At 41.4% G+C, this 19,908-nt stretch overlaps 1 protein-coding gene across 1 annotated transcript in view; it reads left to right on the top strand.

Annotated features, from left to right (window-relative positions):
- The window catches only part of LOC113119784 (collagen alpha-1(XIV) chain), an 85,650-nt gene that overhangs the window by 37,748 nt on the left and 27,994 nt on the right, over nt 1-19,908 (top strand). The window contains exons 21-32 of the mRNA XM_026289440.1: nt 1,468-1,614; nt 2,216-2,290; nt 2,365-2,504; nt 2,915-3,038; nt 3,138-3,281; nt 5,333-5,497; nt 5,935-5,973; nt 6,179-6,317; nt 10,432-10,574; nt 11,305-11,414; nt 11,505-11,663; nt 13,594-13,671. Coding sequence (XP_026145225.1) covers nt 1,468-1,614; nt 2,216-2,290; nt 2,365-2,504; nt 2,915-3,038; nt 3,138-3,281; nt 5,333-5,497; nt 5,935-5,973; nt 6,179-6,317; nt 10,432-10,574; nt 11,305-11,414; nt 11,505-11,663; nt 13,594-13,671 — 1,463 coding nt within the window. The remainder of the gene's footprint in view (nt 1-1,467; nt 1,615-2,215; nt 2,291-2,364; nt 2,505-2,914; nt 3,039-3,137; nt 3,282-5,332; nt 5,498-5,934; nt 5,974-6,178; nt 6,318-10,431; nt 10,575-11,304; nt 11,415-11,504; nt 11,664-13,593; nt 13,672-19,908) is intronic.

The following is a 19,908-nucleotide window of genomic DNA, read 5'->3' as shown; positions in this document are numbered from 1 at the left end:
CTACATCATTAGAAGAATGGCATCTACGCTAATATTAGTCTGTTTCTCTCTTGTTCTGAGGTCACCGTGGCCACCAGATCCAGTCTGTATCCAGATCAGAGGGTCACTGCAGTCACCCGGATCCAGTACGTATCCAGACCAGATGGTGGATCAGCACCTAGAAAGGACCTCTACTGCCCTGAAACACAGCGGAGACCAGGACAACTAGAGCCCCAGATACAGATCCCCTGTAAAGACCTTGTCTCAGAGGAGCACCAGGACAAGACCACAGGAAACAGATGATTCTTCTGCACAATCTGACTTTGCTGCAGTCTGGAATTGAACTACTGGTTTCGTCTGGTCAGAGGAGAACTGACCCCCAACTGAGCCTGGTTTCTCCCAAGGTTTTTTTCTCCATTCTGTCACCGATGGAGTTTCGGTTCCTTGCCGCTGTCGCCTCTGGCTTGCTTAGTTGGGGTCACTTCATCTACAGCGATATTGTTGACTTGATTGCAAATAAATGCACAGACACTATGCAGTGTCTTACCCTCCCTGTGAAGGGTGTCGATGATTGTTTTCTGAACAACTGTCAGATCAGCAGTCTTCCCCATGATTGTGTAGCCTAGTGAACCAAACTCAGGAAACCTTTGCAGGTGTTTTGAGTTGATTAGCTGATTGGCATGTCACCATATTCTAATTTGTTGAGGGCTTTTGTTAAACGTGAGCCAAAATCATCACAATTAAAAGAACTAAAAACTAAAACTATTTCTAACTAACTAATTTATTTAATACACGAGTTCCACAATTTCAGTTGGATTTCTGAAATAAATGAAATTTTCCAAGACATTCTAATTTATTGAGATGCACCTGTATTGTACCCAAAAATTCTTCATACAGTTGACTACCAGTAAAACTGATGAAAATTGGGGAACAATTATTATTCAGGCCCTTTGACCTGAGCATGTTTTGCTTAAGTGTTTTTTCTTTAATTACTAATGTGACCCTTTTACACCAAAGACTGAACAAAAGTAAGCATTGCTTGGTAATTCATTGATCTAAATTGGTATTATCTAATTGTGTATATAAATTTAACAGCTGACAGCTATTCAACCGAATTCATTACACAGCATTCTATCAAAGTTAGAAGTTATATTATATTACATGAAAACAATGTTTAATTGTCAGTGTTTGGTTATAGTAAGCTGATCACACATTGTTTTACAATGATATAACATTAGTTCAGCGATTTAAACTCCATAGTCTTTGATAAAGTATAAATACATATCAAAATGTAAAAGCTAATAAAAATGAGTAATTTTTAGAATTAAAGTGTTTTAGATGGAGATAAAGGCTGATTCAGATAGGCCTTATTCTTATTTAGAAGAGTTCACACCTGCTGCTGATGTATAGTGCAGTGGATGCTAACACACACACACACAAACGAGGAGTGAGTAAATCTTTGGGTTTCCATTCAATCCTCTGTTTCAGATGGTGAGAAACAGGAAGTGAAGTTGAGTGGCTCCACGTCCAGACACTGCTTTAATGACCTGACCCCAAACACACTGTACACCATCAGCATTTACGCTCAGCTGCAGGACACAGAGGGACCCGCCGTCACCACCACACAGAGAACATGTGTGTACACACACACACACACGCACACACACACACAAACAGATCTGCAGTGTAGTTTTTTTTTTAAATGGAAGTGAAGCAGTCAGTCCAGTTTACATTTTTTAGTAAAGTGATTTTACTAAATATACATTACAAACATGATTAATGTTATTGTATTTAAAGAAAAAGGATGTTTTACTAGGGTTTTGGAGCACAGGTGGCACCATCTTGCAGTGTCACTGTGTGCGAAGTCATGGGGTTGGTTCGCTGGACACTCACACACACACACACATGGTGGTACTGCAAGAAGGTGGCGCTCTTGCTCCCTTGCACTTTCACTTTAAGTTTTGAGTGACTAAAATTTAATTTTTCAAAGAAAACATATAACTTGATGATACACATTAGTGATACATTTGACTTTATCATTCAGCAGATGCTTTGATGTTCCTTCATGCTGTATCTGTACAGAAGATTCGAGAAAGAGAATCCAAACATTTATAAAATTCAAAGTTTTTGTTTAAGAGAACATTATCTTTGTACCGTGTGGCTTACAGTGCGTCATATGGACAGAAGTGGTTCCTGTGTTTTCCATTGTAACGCTGTCATTCAAACCTTTCTGTAGTTCCTGTGGCCATGGCTATGCCCACCACACCCAGCACCACCGCCCCCCTGCCCGCCCTGCCCGCCACTAGAGAAGGTACGGGTCACATGACATCACTAAAGGTGAGTCTTCACGCAGCGCTCCTCATCTGCTCTGTGTGTGTGTGTCAGTATGTCGAGCTGCTAAAGCAGATCTGGTGTTTCTGGTGGACGGATCGTGGAGCATCGGAGATGAGAACTTCCAGAAGGTCATCCGCTTCCTATACAGCACTGCCGGAGCGCTGGACCGGATCGGTCTGGATGGGACTCAAGTGAGTGGCACGTGAAGCCCTTCCTGTGAGAACACAAAAAATGATTGGACTTGATTTGAAAAAGCCAATCAGCAAATCCCACACAGTTACACAGGCAAAAAGAACAGCATAGACAAGTAATGGAAAATTCAAAAATACATCAATACAGAGCAGACGCAGATCTTCAATGCAGAAAAAAACTCATGAATATTATCAAGAGTGAATACACACACATTGTTTTACAATGACATAATAGTAATTCAGTAACTCAGTCCTAAAACACCTTATCTTTAATAAAGTATAAATAGATATCCAGATGCAAAAGCTAATAAAATTGAGTAATTATTAAAAGTTCAGTGTTTTAGATGGAGATGAAAGCCATCCTCCTCTGAGTTCCTGTTAAAGAATCCTGGCCTGTGTGTATCTCTCAGGTGGCTATCGCTCAGTACAGTGATGACGCTCGCACCGAGTTCAAGCTCAGCTCATACAATAATAAAGAAAACCTGCTGGACGCCATTCAGAGGATCTCATATAAAGGAGGAAACACAAAGACCGGTGAAGACCAGCTCACACACACACAAACCATCATCATCATCATCATCCACCGTAAACACACACACACGTATGACGGTGTTTGACCTCTGACCTCTGCAGGCCGGGCGATGCAGCACGTGAAGGATTCTCTGTTCTCGGTGGTGGGCGGAGCTAGAAGGGGTGTGCCTAAAGTCTTGGTGGTGCTGACGGATGGCCGTTCCCAAGACGACGTGCTCCAGGTTTCCCAGGAGATCCAGACGGAAGGTTTGTTGCCTTAACTACAGTCACAAAGATGGCGGTTACGGTTCACAACTCTTTAATCCGAGCTGTTTTCTCCTTCCCACTGGACTCTATATATTACACATTTAAATCTGGGCACCAGTAATGCTTTGTAAAACCATGAACAGTCAAAAAATATTCAGGATAGTGGGATCTCAGTGGCTTCTGAAAATTTTTATATAAAAAAAAATCATCAGTTGAGCCCAATTAGGCGGATGGCAAACAAACGATAGGAGCATTCCCGCCACCTACTGGGCTGGAGTGTGGACCATTGATGGAATAGGAAGAACTAAATAAAAAATTCTATAATCCTCTTAAACAGATCTACTTTTTTTAACTATGTCATTAAAGCATTACATGTTTTATAATGATTTAAGCCGTTATTCAGGTGCTGCCTTTCTCAGCGCCGTCAAAATAAAGGTTCTCAAACACATTGGCCAAGCACATAAACATATCGGCCGATGTTGATATTTTTTAAAATGCTCTTAACATTCTGATAAATAATGCTGAATGTAGATGAAAAAATGTCTTGTCTCAATCCTGGTCAGAGTTATACATGTATGTATGATGGGTACAAATAACTATATTTGCAGCACTGTTGTTTTCTGCAGCATTTTGCTGCTCACTTGTGTTTCTGCTTTAGTTCTTAAAATAACTGCATCACTCACAGCTGTTAATGGAGTTTTAGTGTTTTTATAGGGAAGCAAGTGTAATAATAAATTAGGGCTGTGCAAAAAATCGAATGCGATTTTCATGCACATCTCATCAGTAAAGACGCTCCTGTAATTAGAAGTATTATCTCCAGCACGTGTGTTCAGATCATGGTTTCCAGGTTTTCACAACAAATCGTGCTCAGTTGCTTCTCAAAACTAGTCCAAAACTAGCCCAATCGCGCTTCCAGAAGGTTCCCTGATAAAAAATTGCTTTCCGGGGTTAAAATTTTAGTTTTATGGCATGGTTGCCTTGCCATAAACTTGGCAACACTGGTTGGCATTTACTACACAGAGCCGTAATTCACTGACAATCTACACAAAATCGATTTTAAAATCGGTGGCGATTCTTTGTCGATTTTGAAAGCGATTTTGTGTTAGTTGTCGGTAGACTACCGCTCTGTGTAGTAACTGCCGCTCCACCTGAACCAGTGTTGCCAAGTCTGCGGTTGTTTTTCATGTCCGCGGTTCGAAACAACCCCAATACCAATAACGTGATATTTAGCCCCTAAAATGTGAATTTTACTAAGACAACCATGCCAAAAACCCCCCCGCATATATTAAACCCCGGGAAGCATTTTTTTATTTATCTGGGAACCTCCTGGAATCGCGATTAGTTTTGGACTAGTTTTGAGAAGCAACTGAGCAGGATTTGTTGTGAAAACCTGGCAACCCTGATCTGAACACACGTGCTGGAGATAATACTTCTAATTAAAAGAGCGTCTTTACTGATGAGATGTGCATGAAAATCGCATTAGATTTTTTGCATAGCGCTAGAATAAATTGTATATTCTTGCCTTCCAGATCGCAGATATAATTTTGGTTCAGTTTGAGTTATTTGAGCAGAGAAGAACCCGGGACCAAAGAATGAGTCACACAAGTGGTGCAGTTCATTCTAAGCTCAGCTTTATTGTACAAGGGTTGTCACTTTTATAGGGAAATGAAACAATAGAATGTCTGGAAAATACTAGCTGAACAAGCTTAAGCCACTATACTGGATAATCAGGTATCAAGAGTATAGTTCAAATGAGGTCATCATACTTTCATCACACAATGTCCTTTAACACAGGATGGTCACGTTCACGAGCAGAATCTCACAGCAAGACATACAGGAAGGACTTGAATGAAGCACATTTGATTCTACATAAGAACATATAATCCTTTGAGTGAAAGACCCTGTGGACTCGTGGTGTGAAAGGCTGCTCACTTTATTTAGAAATGGTCATATAGTCTCGTTGCCCAGTCAAAATCAAGCTGAGGTCCGGATCTGGTTTGAATATGCCTGTTTTAAATGCTGGTATTTGATACAGCCTGTGCTTGTTGTAGGTTACATTGTGTTTGCCATCGGTTTTGCCGACGCGGATTACAGTGAGTTGGTGAGCATCGCCAGCAAACCCAGTGAGAGACACGTGTTCTTTGTGGATGACCTGGACGATTTCAGAAAGATTGAAGAGAAACTCATCACCTTTGTCTGTGAAGCTGCATCAGCAAGTAAGTGTGTGTGTGTGTGTGTCTGTGAGCATCATCCAGCTTGGTTCAGTTTAAATAGTATCTGGGCAATCAAGTCAACAATATCGCTGGTAATTAAGTGTCCACAATTAAGTCAAGTCAAGTCACCTTTATTTATATAGCGCTTTAAACAAAATACATTGCATCAAAGCAAATGAACCATATTCATTAGGAAAACAGTGTGTCAATAATGCAAAAAAAAAGAAGAAAAAATTAAGTTAACTAAGACTTAACTAAGGTGCGTTGGGGGGCGGGTTGTGGATATGTTATTTCTAAAAACACTATACAAATGCAGTAATTCAAGTTAAAATCTGTATATAAGAAGGATAGAAGTCTATGACATGATTGTATTAGATAAGCGTATGTTATGAGCTTGTGTATTTTGATGTGTTTCTGTCGTTCTTTCTTGTCGTCTGTAGCGTGTCCATCAGTACCCATGAGTGGCAGCACTTTACCAGGTAAACCACACACACACACACACACACACACACACAAAACACACACAGACCCTTAACAGTCATCTCTGATTGTGCTTCATATCAGTTCAGCTGTAGTCATTCAGAGCTGAATGCTTGTGAAAGACTGGAGAGATGAATCCAGTGTTCATCTGTCTGGAGAGCTGCTGAGGGCAGGACTGGATTGTTGACTGATTGTTGTGTTTAGGGTTCAGGATGATGGAGATGTTTGGGCTGGTGGAGCATCTCTACAGCAGTGTGAGCGGTGTGTCCATGGAGCCAGGGACCTTCAACAGCTTCAGCAGCTTCAGACTCGGCAGTGACGCGCTCATCACGCAGCCCACCAGGTGACTCCGGCTCCAGCTGCTTAACACTCGCTCAGCAGACTCAACACACTCAGAGCCAGATTCAGACCACACTCAGAGCCAGATTCACACCACCCTCAGGGCCAGATTCACACCACACTCAGAGCCAGATTCACACCACCCTCAGAACCAGATTCACACCACACTCTGAGCCAGATTCAGACCACACTCAGAGCCAGATTCACACCACCCTCAGAGCCAGATTCACACCACCCTCAGAACCAGATTCACACCACACTCTGAGCCAGATTCAGACCACACTCAGAGCCAGATTCACACCACACTCAGAGCCAGATTCAGACCACCCACAGAACCAGATTCACACCACACTCTGAGCCAGATTCACACCACACTCAGGGCCAGATTCACACCACTCTCAGAGTCAGATTCACACCACTCTCAGAGTCAGATTCACACCACACTCAGGGCCAGATTCACACCACACTTAGGGCAAGATTCACACCACTCTCAGAGTCAGATTCACACCACTCTCAGAGTCAGATTCACACCACACTCAGGGCCAGATTCAGACCACACTCAGAGCCAGATTCACACCACCCTCAGAGCCAGATTCAGACCACACTCAGAGCCAGATTCACACCACCCTCAGGGCCAGATTCACACCACACTCAGAGCCAGATTCACACCACCCTCAGAACCAGATTCACACCACACTCTGAGCCAGATTCACACCACACTCAGGGCCAGATTCACACCACTCTCAGAGCCAGATTCACACCACTCTCAGAGCCAGATTCACACCACTCTCAGAGTCAGATTCACACCACACTCAGGGTCATATTCACTCAGGGCCAGATTCACACCACTCTCAGACTCAGATTCACACCACACACAGAGCCAGATTCAAATCACACTCAGAGTCAGATTCACACTACACTCAGGGTCATATTCACTCAGGGCCAGATTCACACCACAATCAGACTCAGATTCACACCACATTCAGAGCCAGATTCACACCACACTCAGATTCAGATTCACACCACACTCAGGGTCATATTCACTCAGGGCCAGATTCACACCACACTCAGAGTCAGATTCACACCACACTCAGAGTCAGATTCACACCACACTCAGAGTCAGATTCACACCACACTCAGGGCCAGATTCACACCACTCTCAGACTCAGATTCACACCACAAACAGAGCCAGATTCAAATCACACTCAGAGTCAGATTCACACTACACTCAGGGTCATATTCACTCAGGGCCAGATTCACACCACAATCAGACTCAGATTCACACCACACTCAGAGCCAGATTCACACCACATTCAGAGCCAGATTCACATCACACTCAGAGTCAGATTCACACCACACTCAGATTCAGATTCACACCACACTCAGATTCAGATTCACACCACACTCAGGGTCATATTCACTCAGGGCCAGATTCACACCACACTCAGAGTCAGATTCACACCACACTCAGATTCAGATTCACACCACACTTAGAGCCAGATTCACATCACACTCAGAGTCAGATTCACACCAAACTCAGAGCCAGATTCACACCACACTCAGAGTCAGATTCACACCACACTCAGGGCTAGATTCACACCACACTCAGGGTCATATTCACTCAGGGCCAGATTCACACCACTCTCGGAGCTAGATTCTTACCACACTCAGAGTCAGATTCACACCACACTCAGGGTCATATTCACTCAGGGTCAGATTCACGCCACTCTCGGAGCCAGATTCACACCAAACTCAGGGTCATATTCACTCAGGGCCAGATTCACACCACACTCAGAGCCAGATTCACACCACACTCAGGGTCATATTCACTCAGGGCCAGATTCACACCACACTCAGGGTCATATTCACTCAGGGCCAGATTCACACCACACTCAGACTCAGATTCACACCACACTCAGAGCCAGATTCACATCACACTCAGAGCCAGATTCACACCACACTCAGATTCAGATTCACACCACACCCAGAGTCAGATTCACACCACACTCAGAGCAAGATTCACACCACACTCAGAGTCAGATTCACACCACACCCAGAGTCAGATTCACACCACACTCAGAGCAAGATTCACACCACACCCAGAGTCAGATTCACACCACACTCAGAGCAAGATTCACACCACACTCAGAGTCAGATTCACACTCTGAGACAGATTCACTAACATTCTCAAGAACGGGGTATATAGATGCAAAACTAGGGTTTCTGCAGGACTTGAAAAGGTTTGGAGAAAGTCTTAATTCACCCTTCCACAAATTAAGGCCTTAAAATCAGAGCAGAAAGTCTTAAATTCATGCAATCATGTCATTACATGTTGCATAGAAATAAATAAAAATCAGTCTGCCACAGTATAGGTTTATTGAGATATGAAGTCTTGTTTCTGGGAGACTGAACAACATGAAGTGAGTTTATGAGAAATGAACAGATATTAGTCAATGGTGTGCAGTCTTTTGCAGTGTGATCAAAAGTACAATAAAAGTTATTTCTATATTCTAATGTTTGGGAGTAGAAAAATTCAAGCCTTGAGCTATTTTTTTGTAAAATGAATTAAAAAGTAATGGAAATTATTAAAAAACTCTCAAAGTGTACATTAGACATTACTGTTATAGAATATATTCCCTTCAACACCGCGTTCAGATGCAACGCCACTCTGTGAGAAACTTTTCTCTTTTAAACGTTACATTTTTGTCCTAACCAGAAAACATTTATATTTCTGCGACATCACATCTTGAAAAACAGCACACAACCTGACAGATATAATCTCAGGAAGTGATCCCAAGGATATCACTATAGCTGTGGTTATGTTCCCTGCTGCTCTTTAATATTGAGAATGATTATTAGAACTACATTTTTATAGTTATCTATATAGTTATCATGCTTGGTGTGGACGGCCTTAAAGCTGCTTTGACAATCTGTATTGTTAAAGGCTCTATCTAATGTGAAAAAATAAATACAACTTCATGCTGTGTCAATCATGTTCACACAGTGCCTCTGAAACTTTCATCCGTCATTAATAAATTCAGATTGGGTTAGATTTTCTGCATTTTTTGCATCCATAGCAAGCATTTGTAAGGTCCAGTCACTCGGCCCAAGGAAGGTACCCGGTGCTGGATGAAGGTTTCCTGCATGTTTTTTCAGCGTGTACAGTTATTCAATTTAGGTTAAACTTAGGTTAAACATTTTATTATCTAATCCGACTCCATTGTATTATTTAATCTGACTCCATTTTATTATGACCTCGAAATTAGGTTGGTTTCTGACATTTGATTATTCTATTTAAACTCTTTATTTTATATCAGCTCATTCATTTGGGTGCTGATGTAGCTAACAAAGATATAAGGTAATCTACTAGAGTCAATAATTACAGAGTAAAACAGAATAAAAAGAAAATGTAACAATTTATTATCAGTCAGGTAAATATGTGTTCTACCAATTACGTATCCAATTTAAACATATCAAATCATATCAATACAAAACATCAAATTCTCAAAGATGAATCTAAAAGTAAAATATGCATACCTGACCTTAGAAAATCCATAGTATGAAGTGAAGAGACACTCAACACACTACGGGCTTTCGGCTACAGAGATAGCCCTGATCCTTTTGATGCAATTGTTTAAATACATCAGACCAAGACAAACATCCCCTGAGATGGAGACAGGAACTATCCATTAGAATTTGCATTAACTCAGGTCCCAAGCCTGGGTGGTTTTACAACTCAAAGGGAACAGAAGGTAATTTACATGGAGGACCCTGGGAAGTGGCACTCCCATTATAGTAGGCATAATATACCTTAACTCTTAGGATCTGTATTATCTTTTAGTCTACTTTTGTAAGATTGAGACCATTGTACCAGTTGCACCGAGCAATTTCTAATGATACTAGACATGAGTGTTAGTTCACTTGCATTGACATTTGTACAAGCAAATGGCGTCTGACAAGTTCTTCCACTTGGTCTGGCAGCACAAAGCACTGTAAAGATCCTTGAACATTGAGTTCAGAGATGTGTGTGTCAGCGTGCAGGGGGCCTTTATTGTCTCCTTTTCATGCACACACGGAGCTGAAGGTGTAGAAGTGACTCTCTGAACTGTGCGGCGCAGGTTCATCCATCCGGAGGGGCTGCCCTCAGACTACACCATCACCCTGCTCTTCCGCCTGCTCCCCGAAACACCACAGGAGCCATTTGCATTGTGGGAAGTCCTGAACAGCAACAACGAGCCACTGGTGGGAGTCATTCTGGACCGTGAGTAAAACACCACATCACGCTTGCCTTGAATCGAGCTGCTCGATCAATCAAATTCTTGTTTCTCTCTGTTTATTAAGCATAACCATCTGCCATGTTTATTTATACTGAAACATTTCTAATCTGGCATTTGCACTTGCATTGGTAAGAAGGTTTAAATCCCCCAATCAGAGCTTTTTTCATAAATCAATCATTATCTGCCCATTGTTTTTTTGTTTTTGTTTTTTTTTCAGCTGCTTACAAAACATTTTTCAAAACTTTCATTCAAATCCAAGAACTGCACACAGAATGCAAAATGCCTCGCATCTCTTTCAAAATGAAGCACTCTATTCAAAATATCACAAACACATCTCAGAAGCAAACATTTGCAAACACCTTTGTCATAATATTACAGTTTTCTAGAAAACTTGTCACACAATTTCTGAAAGCCAAACACTAATTCTCAGCCTTTGACTCAGTTTTCAGTTCCATAAAACACAACACACAATTCTCTATGTAACACACAAATCTAAATAAATAAAAAACCTTTAGCACACGTTCTCTCTGCAGTACAGGAAAAGTGCTGATGAGCTAAAAACAATGACAAACATAATCGTGATACGATTTTTTGGGCACAGTGTTTGTGATGAATGTTTAAGGATTGTTGTGCAGCCCTGTCTTGATGAAAACATCTGGATGCATGAATATATGAATCCAGACAGGATGAATGTGTCCTTGTTCCTCTTCACAGATGGAGGAAAGACGCTAACTTACTTCAACACTGACTATAACGGAGATTTCCAGACTGTGACATTTGAGGGGCCAGACATCCAGAAGCTCTTCTATGGCAGTTTTCATAAGGTCAGAGGTCACAGCCGCAGGAGATGCTGTCCGGTCCAGCAGTGGACGTGCTGTTGTCTGATGTGTGTGTGTGTGTGTGTGTGAGCGCAGCTGCACATCGCCGTCAGTAAGACGTCGGCTCTGGTGGTGGTGGACTGTAAACCAGCGGGAGAGAAGACCGTTAACGCTGCCAAAAACATCAGCACTGACGGCGTGGAGGTTCTGGGACGCATGTTGCGATCTAGAGGATCCAAAGACAACTCTGCACCGGTAACGTGTGTGTGTGTGTTTGTGTGTGTGTGAGAGCGAGAGTGTGTGTGTGTGAGAGAGAAAGAGAAAGAGAGAGAGAGAGAGAGTGTGTGTGTGTGAGAGAGAGAGAGAGTCTGTGTGTGTGTGTGTGTGTGTGTGTGTGTGTGTGTGTGAGAGAGAGAGAGAGAGTCAAGTCAAGTCAAGTCACCTTTATTTATATAGCTCTTTAAACAAAATACATTGCGTCAAAGCAACTAAACAACATTCATTAGGAAAACAGTGTGTCAATAATGCAAAATGATAGTTAAAGGCAGTTCATCATTGAATTCAGTGATGTCATCTCTGTTCAGTTTAAATAGTGTCTGTGCATTCATTTGCAATCAAGTCAATGATATCGCTGTAGATGAAGTGACCCCAACTAAGCAAGCCAGAGGCGACAGCGGCAAGGAACCGAAACTCCATCGGTGACAGAATGGAGAAAAAAACCTTGGGAGAAACCAGGCTCAGTTGGGGTCAGTTCTCCTCTGACCAGACGAAACCAGTAGTTCAATTCCAGACTGCAGCAAAGTCAGATTGTGCAGAAGAATTATCTGTTTCCTGTGGTCTTGTCCTGGTGGTCCTCTGAGACAAGGTCTTTACAGGGGATCTGTATCTGGGGCTCTAGTTGTCCTGGTCTCCGCTGTCTTTCAGGGATGTAGAGGTCCTTTCTAGGTGCTGATCCACCATCTGGTCTGGATACGTACTGGATCCGGGTGACTGCAGTGACCCTCTGATCTGGACACAGACTGGATCTGGTGGCCACGGTGACCTCGGAACAAGAGAGAAACAGACTAATATTAGCGTAGATGCCATTCTTCTAATGATGTAGCAAGTACATCGGGTGTTATGGGAAGTGTTCCCGGTTCCGGTTTACCTAATTAATGCAGCCTAAAAATTATTTAACAGATTTGGATATTAAAAGCATATTAGTATGTTATGTATAAGCCAGGTTAAAGAGATGGGTCTTTAATCTAGATTTAAACTGCAAGTGTGTGTCTGCCTCCCGAACAATGTTAGGTAGGTTATTCCAGAGTTTAGGCGCCAAATAGGAAAAGGATCTGCCGCCCGCAGTTGATTTTGATATTCTAGGTATTATCAAATTGCCTGAGTTTTGAGAACGTAGCGGACGTAGAGGAGTATCATGTAAAAGGAGCTCAATCAAATACTGAGGTGCTAAACCATTCAGGGCTTTATAAGTAATAAGCAATATTTTAAAATCTATACGATGTTTGATAGGGAGCCAGTGCAGTGTGGACAGGACCGGGCTAATATGGTCATACTTCCTGGTTCTAGTAAGAACTCTTGCTGCTGCATTTTGGACTAGCTGTAGTTTGTTTACCAAGCGTGCAGAACAACCACCCAATAAAGCATTACAATAATCTAACCTTGAGGTCATAAATGCATGGATTAACATTCCAGCATTTGACATTGAGAGCATAAACCATAATTTAGATATATTTTTGAGATGGAAAAATGCAGAAAGAGAGTGTGTGTGTGTGTGTGTGTGTGTGTGTGTGAGAGAGTGTGTGTGTGTTTGAGAGAGAGAGAGAGAGATTGTGTGTGTGTGTGTGTGTGTGTGTAAGAGAGAGAGAGAGAGAGAGAGAGAGAGAGAGTGTGTGTGTGTGTGTGTGTGAGAGAGAGAGAAAGATAGTGTGTGTGTGTGTGTGTGTGTCTGAGAGAGAGAGAAAGAGAGTGTGTGTATGAGAGAGAGAGAGACAGAGAGAGAGAGAGAGAGAGTGTGTGTGTGTGTGTGTGTGTGTGTGTGTGTGTGAGAGAGAGAGAGTGTGTGTGTGTGTGAGAGAGAGAGGGAGAGAGAGTGTGTGTGATGTGTGATTAAAGTGAAAACCAGCACAAATGAGGTTGAGTGTTAGAACAACACATCTCAATTGTGTGTGTGTGTGCGTGTGTTTAGTTTCAGCTGCAGTCCTTTGATATTGTGTGCAGCACGTCATGGGCTCGACGGGACAAATGCTGCGAGCTACCCAGCCTGGTGAGTGATAGTGTGTGTGTTGTGTGTGTGCGCGCACTTTGGATGGGTTAAATGCAGAGCATGAATTCTGAGTATGGGTCACCACACTTGGCTTAATGTCACTTTACTTTAGTTCTTGAATGAATCAACCGTTGAAATGATTCCTTTCAGTCGCAATGAATCACTTATTACAGTTATTTGCTGACACACATACTGCCAGCTTTAATATCACATTTACACTTTTTTTCATGTTTTAAATCACTTCAGATATCAGTATTCAAGGTTTTGTTTACAGTTTTTTTGATTGCCAAAAACAGTGAGCACAACTGGAGCTACATGTGCAAAACTATACCAACAGTCACCTGAGCAGAGGTGGGTAGAGTACCCAAAAACTGTACTCAAGTAAAAGTACTTTAAAAAGTACTTCTAGAAATATTTACTCAAGTAAAAGCACTAGTCTGAATAGTTACTTGAGTAAAAGTAAAAGAGTATCGGATAAAAAATATACTCAAGTAGTTAGTTACTAGTTACTTTGGGTCATATATACTGAGCCTATTTTTATTTAGATATATAGATAAAACTTATGTAATGTATGTGTGTGTGTGTATAAATGTATATATTTCATCAGCCTTTACCCCAATTTATGTAATTTATTAAAAAACCCTGTCTGTTCACTTAAGTAACGGATATAGGTGTCATCCCATAAAATTTTTAATATGACTGACTTTATATTAAATGTGAATTTACCATCGAAAGTTAATGTGATATAAATATTGCTAGTAATCTTTCATTGTTCAGAAAGAGAGCAAATAACATTTACATTATCAAAGATCATTTTCACTGACAGTCAAATCAGTTCAATCACTCTTAGAAATTCCCATTAAAATCACTGAAACTGTTAACACTGTGAAATCAATATCTTAATTATAGATTCGTACACATATCTGCACTTTTTTGTTTCTGACGAGAGAATTCGCTAGAAAGAGGTCTCCAGTCAGAGAGCGGGTGAAGGAAGCACCGGCATTTCAGCGATGACTCATCTGAACACCTCTGATTGGTCATTGCATTCAAAAGCTCAACAGAATCTTGTGTGATTGGTTATAATGCGCAGTGCTGTAAAAACGCATCTATCTCTGGCTCAGCGCCAGTAAGCGATCACAGATCTGAATTAAGCAGCTGATGATATGACTTGCTGAACGTACTCGCATCGGTGTGATTGTATTAAAATTTATAAAATCTTAATTGGCTATTTTTGTCTTTTGGAAGCTGCATTCAACTTGACTCCCCTCTGTTATAAGCCACACACATACAACAAACTATTGTCACAGTGGTATCGTGTACTGTAATCGAATGTATCCGAAGTTATTACCTGTTAAACAGTAGACAGTGCACGTGGTGTTCATCTATAAGGATCTCCATCGCAAGCAAATAATAGCCTTTGCAGATTTGCTTTCAATTCAGTGCAGTTCCATAGCCACATTTTCAACGCTGCTGATGTTCTTAAACGTTACAACTCTGAGTGAACCGCTTCAGATGCTCAGCATGTGTGGCAGGATACTGAACAAATCATTCAAACTGATTCATGAACCAATTCACTCATTTGCCAATTGGTTTGATCAAGCCTTTGAAAAGAATTGACTCAAAAGAATGAATCATTCGCGAATGAGCATCGCTTATTGTCCAGAGAAAAGTAGACGTCGCGTTTGGAATAAACTGAAGCATTTATAAAACTAGATAAAAAAATTGTCAAGACAAACTTTAAGTTGGCTTGAGAAAGCCTGACCACAAAGTATGAAAAGTTTAAAAAGTTTGAAAATGTGAAAAGTTTAAAAAGATTTAAAAGTTTAAGAAGTTTAAAAAATACAGTGATTAACATTGCTAGCATAACAAGCAAGTGACTACCTTGACATTAGCATGATAAGCAAAGTTGCTAGCATGATTAGCAGGTGACTAGCATGTACTTAGCATGATTAGCAAGGTGTCTAGCATGATAAGCATGTTGCTAGCATGTAGCTAACATAATTAGCAAGTGACTAGCCATGTCGCTAGCATGATTAGCAAGTTAGTAGCATGTCACTAGCATGTTGTTAGCATGTTGTTAGCATGTTTCTAACATGATTAACATGCGACTAGCATGTTGCTAGCATGATTTTACCATGATTAGCATGTTGCTAGCATGTTTCTAGCATGATTACCATATTGCTAGCATGTCGCTAGCATGTTTCTAGCATGATTCGCATGTTTTTAGCATGACTAGCATGCGACTAGCATGTTGCTAGCATGATTTTAGCATGATTAGCATGTTGCTAGCATGTTTCTAGCATGATTAGCATTCGACTAACATGTTGCTAGCATGATTTTACCATGATTACCATGTTGTTAACATGTTTCTAGCATGATTAGCATGCGACTAGCATGTTTCTAGCATGAGTAGCATGTTGCTAGCATGTTGTTAGCATTTTTCTAGCATGACTAGCATGCGACTAGCATGTTGTTAACATGTTTCTAACATGATTAGCATGCGACTAGCATGTTGCTAGCATGAATAGCATTTTGTTAGCATGTTTCTAACATGATTAACATGCGACTAGCATGTTGCTAGCATGATTTTACCATGATTAGCATGTTGCTAGCATGTTTCTAGCATGATTACCATATTGCTAGCATGTCGCTAGCATGTTTCTAGCATGATTCGCATGTTTTTAGCATGACTAGCATGCGACTAGCATGTTGCTAGCATGATTTTAGCATGATTAGCATGTTGCTAGCATGTTTCTAGCATGATTAGCATTCGACTAACATGTTGCTAGCATGATTTTACCATGATTACCATGTTGTTAACATGTTTCTAGCATGATTAGCATGCGACTAGCATGTTTCTAGCATGAGTAGCATGTTGCTAGCATGTTGTTAGCATTTTTCTAGCATGACTAGCATGCGACTAGCATGTTGTTAACATGTTTCTAACATGATTAACATGCGACTAGCATGTTGCTAGCATGAATAGCATTTTGTTAGCATGTTTCTAACATGATTAACATGCGACTAGCATGTTGCTAGCATGATTTTACCATGATTAGCATGTTGCTAGCATGTTTCTAGCATGATTACCATATTGCTAGCATGTCGCTAGCATGTTTCTAGCATGATTCGCATGTTTTTAGCATGACTAGCATGCGACTAGCATGTTGCTAGCATGATTTTAGCATGATTAGCATGTTGCTAGCATGTTTCTAGCATGATTAGCATTCGACTAACATGTTGCTAGCATGATTTTACCATGATTACCATGTTGTTAACATGTTTCTAGCATGATTAGCATGCGACTAGCATGTTTCTAGCATGAGTAGCATGTTGCTAGCATGTTGTTAGCATATTTCTAGCATGACTAGCATGCGACTAGCATGTTGTTAACATGTTTCTAACATGATTAGCATGCGACTAGCATGTTGCTAGCATGAATAGCATTTTGATAGCATGTTTCTAGCATGATTAGCATTTTGCTAGCATGTTGCTAGCTTGTTTCTAGCATGACTAGCATGCGACTAGCATGTTGCTAGCATGATTAACATGTTGTTAGCATGTTTCTAGCATGACTCATGCGACTAGAATGTGGCTAGCATGTTTCTAGCATGACTAGCATGTGACTAGCATGTTGCTAGCATTATTATAGCATGATTAGCATGTCGCTAGCATGTCTCTAGCATGATTAGCATGCAACTAACATGTTGCTAGCATTGATTTTAGCATGATTAGCATGTTGCTAGCATGTTTCTATCATGATTTGAATGCCACTAGCATGTTTCTAGCATGATTAGCATGTTGCTAGCATGTTTCTAGCATGACTAGCATGCGACTAGCATTTTGTTAACATGTTTCTAGCATGATTAGCATGCGGAAAACCATAACTTAAACCAGTCTGAAAAGATATAGCACACCGACTCAGAACAGTATGAAGGTCTGACCCGAGTTTGGAGTATGTAGCTTGAACGGTCTAGGAGGAGTTAGTGTCCAAAAATTTTCCGGCCAGAAAAATAAGAAGAATAATAATAAGTTTAAATAGGATTTCAGTATGCAATTAATTAAGTTGGCTTGAGAAAGCCAACTTAATTAATTGCATTAAGATAAAGTAACGAGAGCAGCGTCGTCCACAGTAACGAAGTAAAAGTACAGATTTTCCCCCCAAAAATTACTCAAGTAAGAGTAAAAGTACCCATCTTTAAATATACTCCAAAAAGTATTAGTTACACCAAAAAATGAATCAAGTAATTTAACGAGTAAATGTAACTCATTACTACCCACCTCTGCACCTAAGCTAAACAGTTCACATCACCTGCAAAACAAACACTACACACAACGCTCACTGAGATAACACACACCATCACTCAGAACACACCGAGAGAAGAAACCCTACACACAACCTCCACTGAGATAACACACACTGTCACTCTGAACACACCGAGAGAGAAAAACACTACACACAACCCTCACCGAGATAACACACGCCGTCACTCAGAAACACAGAGAGAGAAAAACACTACACACAACCCTCACCGAGATAACACACACTGTCACTCGAAACACACCGAGAGAGAAAAACACTACACACAACCCTCACTGAGATAACACACACCGTCACTCGGATCACACAGAGAGGAGAAACACTACACACAGTCCTCACTGAGATAACACACACTGTCACTCGGATCACACCGAGAGGAGAAACACTACACACAACCCTCACTGAGATAACACACACCATCACTCAGAACACACAGAGAGGAGAAACACTACACACAACCCTCACTGAGATAACACACACTGTCACTCGAAACACACCGAGAGAAGAAACCCTACACACAACCTCCACTGAGATAACACACACCGTCACTCGGAACACACCGAGAGAAGAAACACTACACACAACCCTCACCGAGATAACACACGCCGTCACTCAGAAACACAGAGAGAGAAAAACACTACACACAACCCTCACTGAGATAACACACACCATCACTCGGGACACACAGAGAGGAGAAACACTACACACAACCCTCACTGAGATAACACACACTGTCACTCGGAACACACCGAAAGAAACCCTACACACAACCTCCACTGAGATAACACACACTGTCACTCTGAACACACCGAGAGAGAAAAACACTACACACAACCCTCACCGACATAACACACGCCGTCACTCAGAAACACAGAGAGAGAAAAACACTACACACAACCCTCACTGAGATAACACACACTGTCACTCTGAACACACCGAGAGAGAAAAACACTACACACAACCCTCACTGAGATAACACACACTGTCACTCTGAACACACCGAGAGAGAAAAACACTACACACAACCCTCACCGGGATAACACACGCCGTCACTCAGAAACACAGAGAGAGAAAAACACTACACACAACCCTCACCGAGATAACACACGCCGTCACTCAGAAACACAGAGAGAGAAAAACACTACACACAACCCTCACTGAGATAACACACACCATCACTCGAAACACACCGAGAGAGAAAAACACTACACACAACCCTCACTGAGATAACAGACACCGTCACTCGAAACACACCGAGAGAGAAAAACACTACACACAACCCTCACTGAGATAACACACACTGTCACTCGAAACACACCGAGAGAGAAAAACACTACACACAACCCTCACCGAGATAACACACACTGTCACTCAGAAACACAGAGAGAGAAAAACACTACACACAACCCTCACTGAGATAACACACACTGTCACTCGAAACACACCGAGAGAGAAAAACACTACACACAACCCTCACCGAGATAACACACACTGTCACTCAGAAACACAGAGAGAGAAAAACACTACACACAACCCTCACTGAGATAACACACACTGTCACTCGAAACACACCGAGAGAGAAAAACACTACACACAACCCTCACCGAGATAACACACACTGTCACTCAGAAACACAGAGAAAGAAAAACACTACACACAACCCTCACCGAGATAACACACGCCGTCACTCGGAACACACTGTGAGTAAAAACACTAGCATCAAACACCAATACACAAAATACTAACTCTTTATCTTTACAGTTTGAACAATGTATGTGACTTCATACAAAGTAGTACTTTCTTCCAAGGAAAGAGTGACATTCTTAAGAAAACCATAACTTAAACCAGTCTGAAAAGATATAGCACACCGACTCAGAACAGTATGAAGGTCTGACCCGAGTTTGGAGTATGTAGCT

This window comes from Carassius auratus, chromosome 19 (genome assembly GCF_003368295.1).
Source record: "Carassius auratus strain Wakin chromosome 19, ASM336829v1, whole genome shotgun sequence".
Lineage (NCBI taxonomy): Eukaryota > Metazoa > Chordata > Actinopteri > Cypriniformes > Cyprinidae > Carassius > Carassius auratus.
Note: the sequence above shows the minus strand (reverse complement) of the source record. Positions and strands in the feature narration are given on the sequence as shown.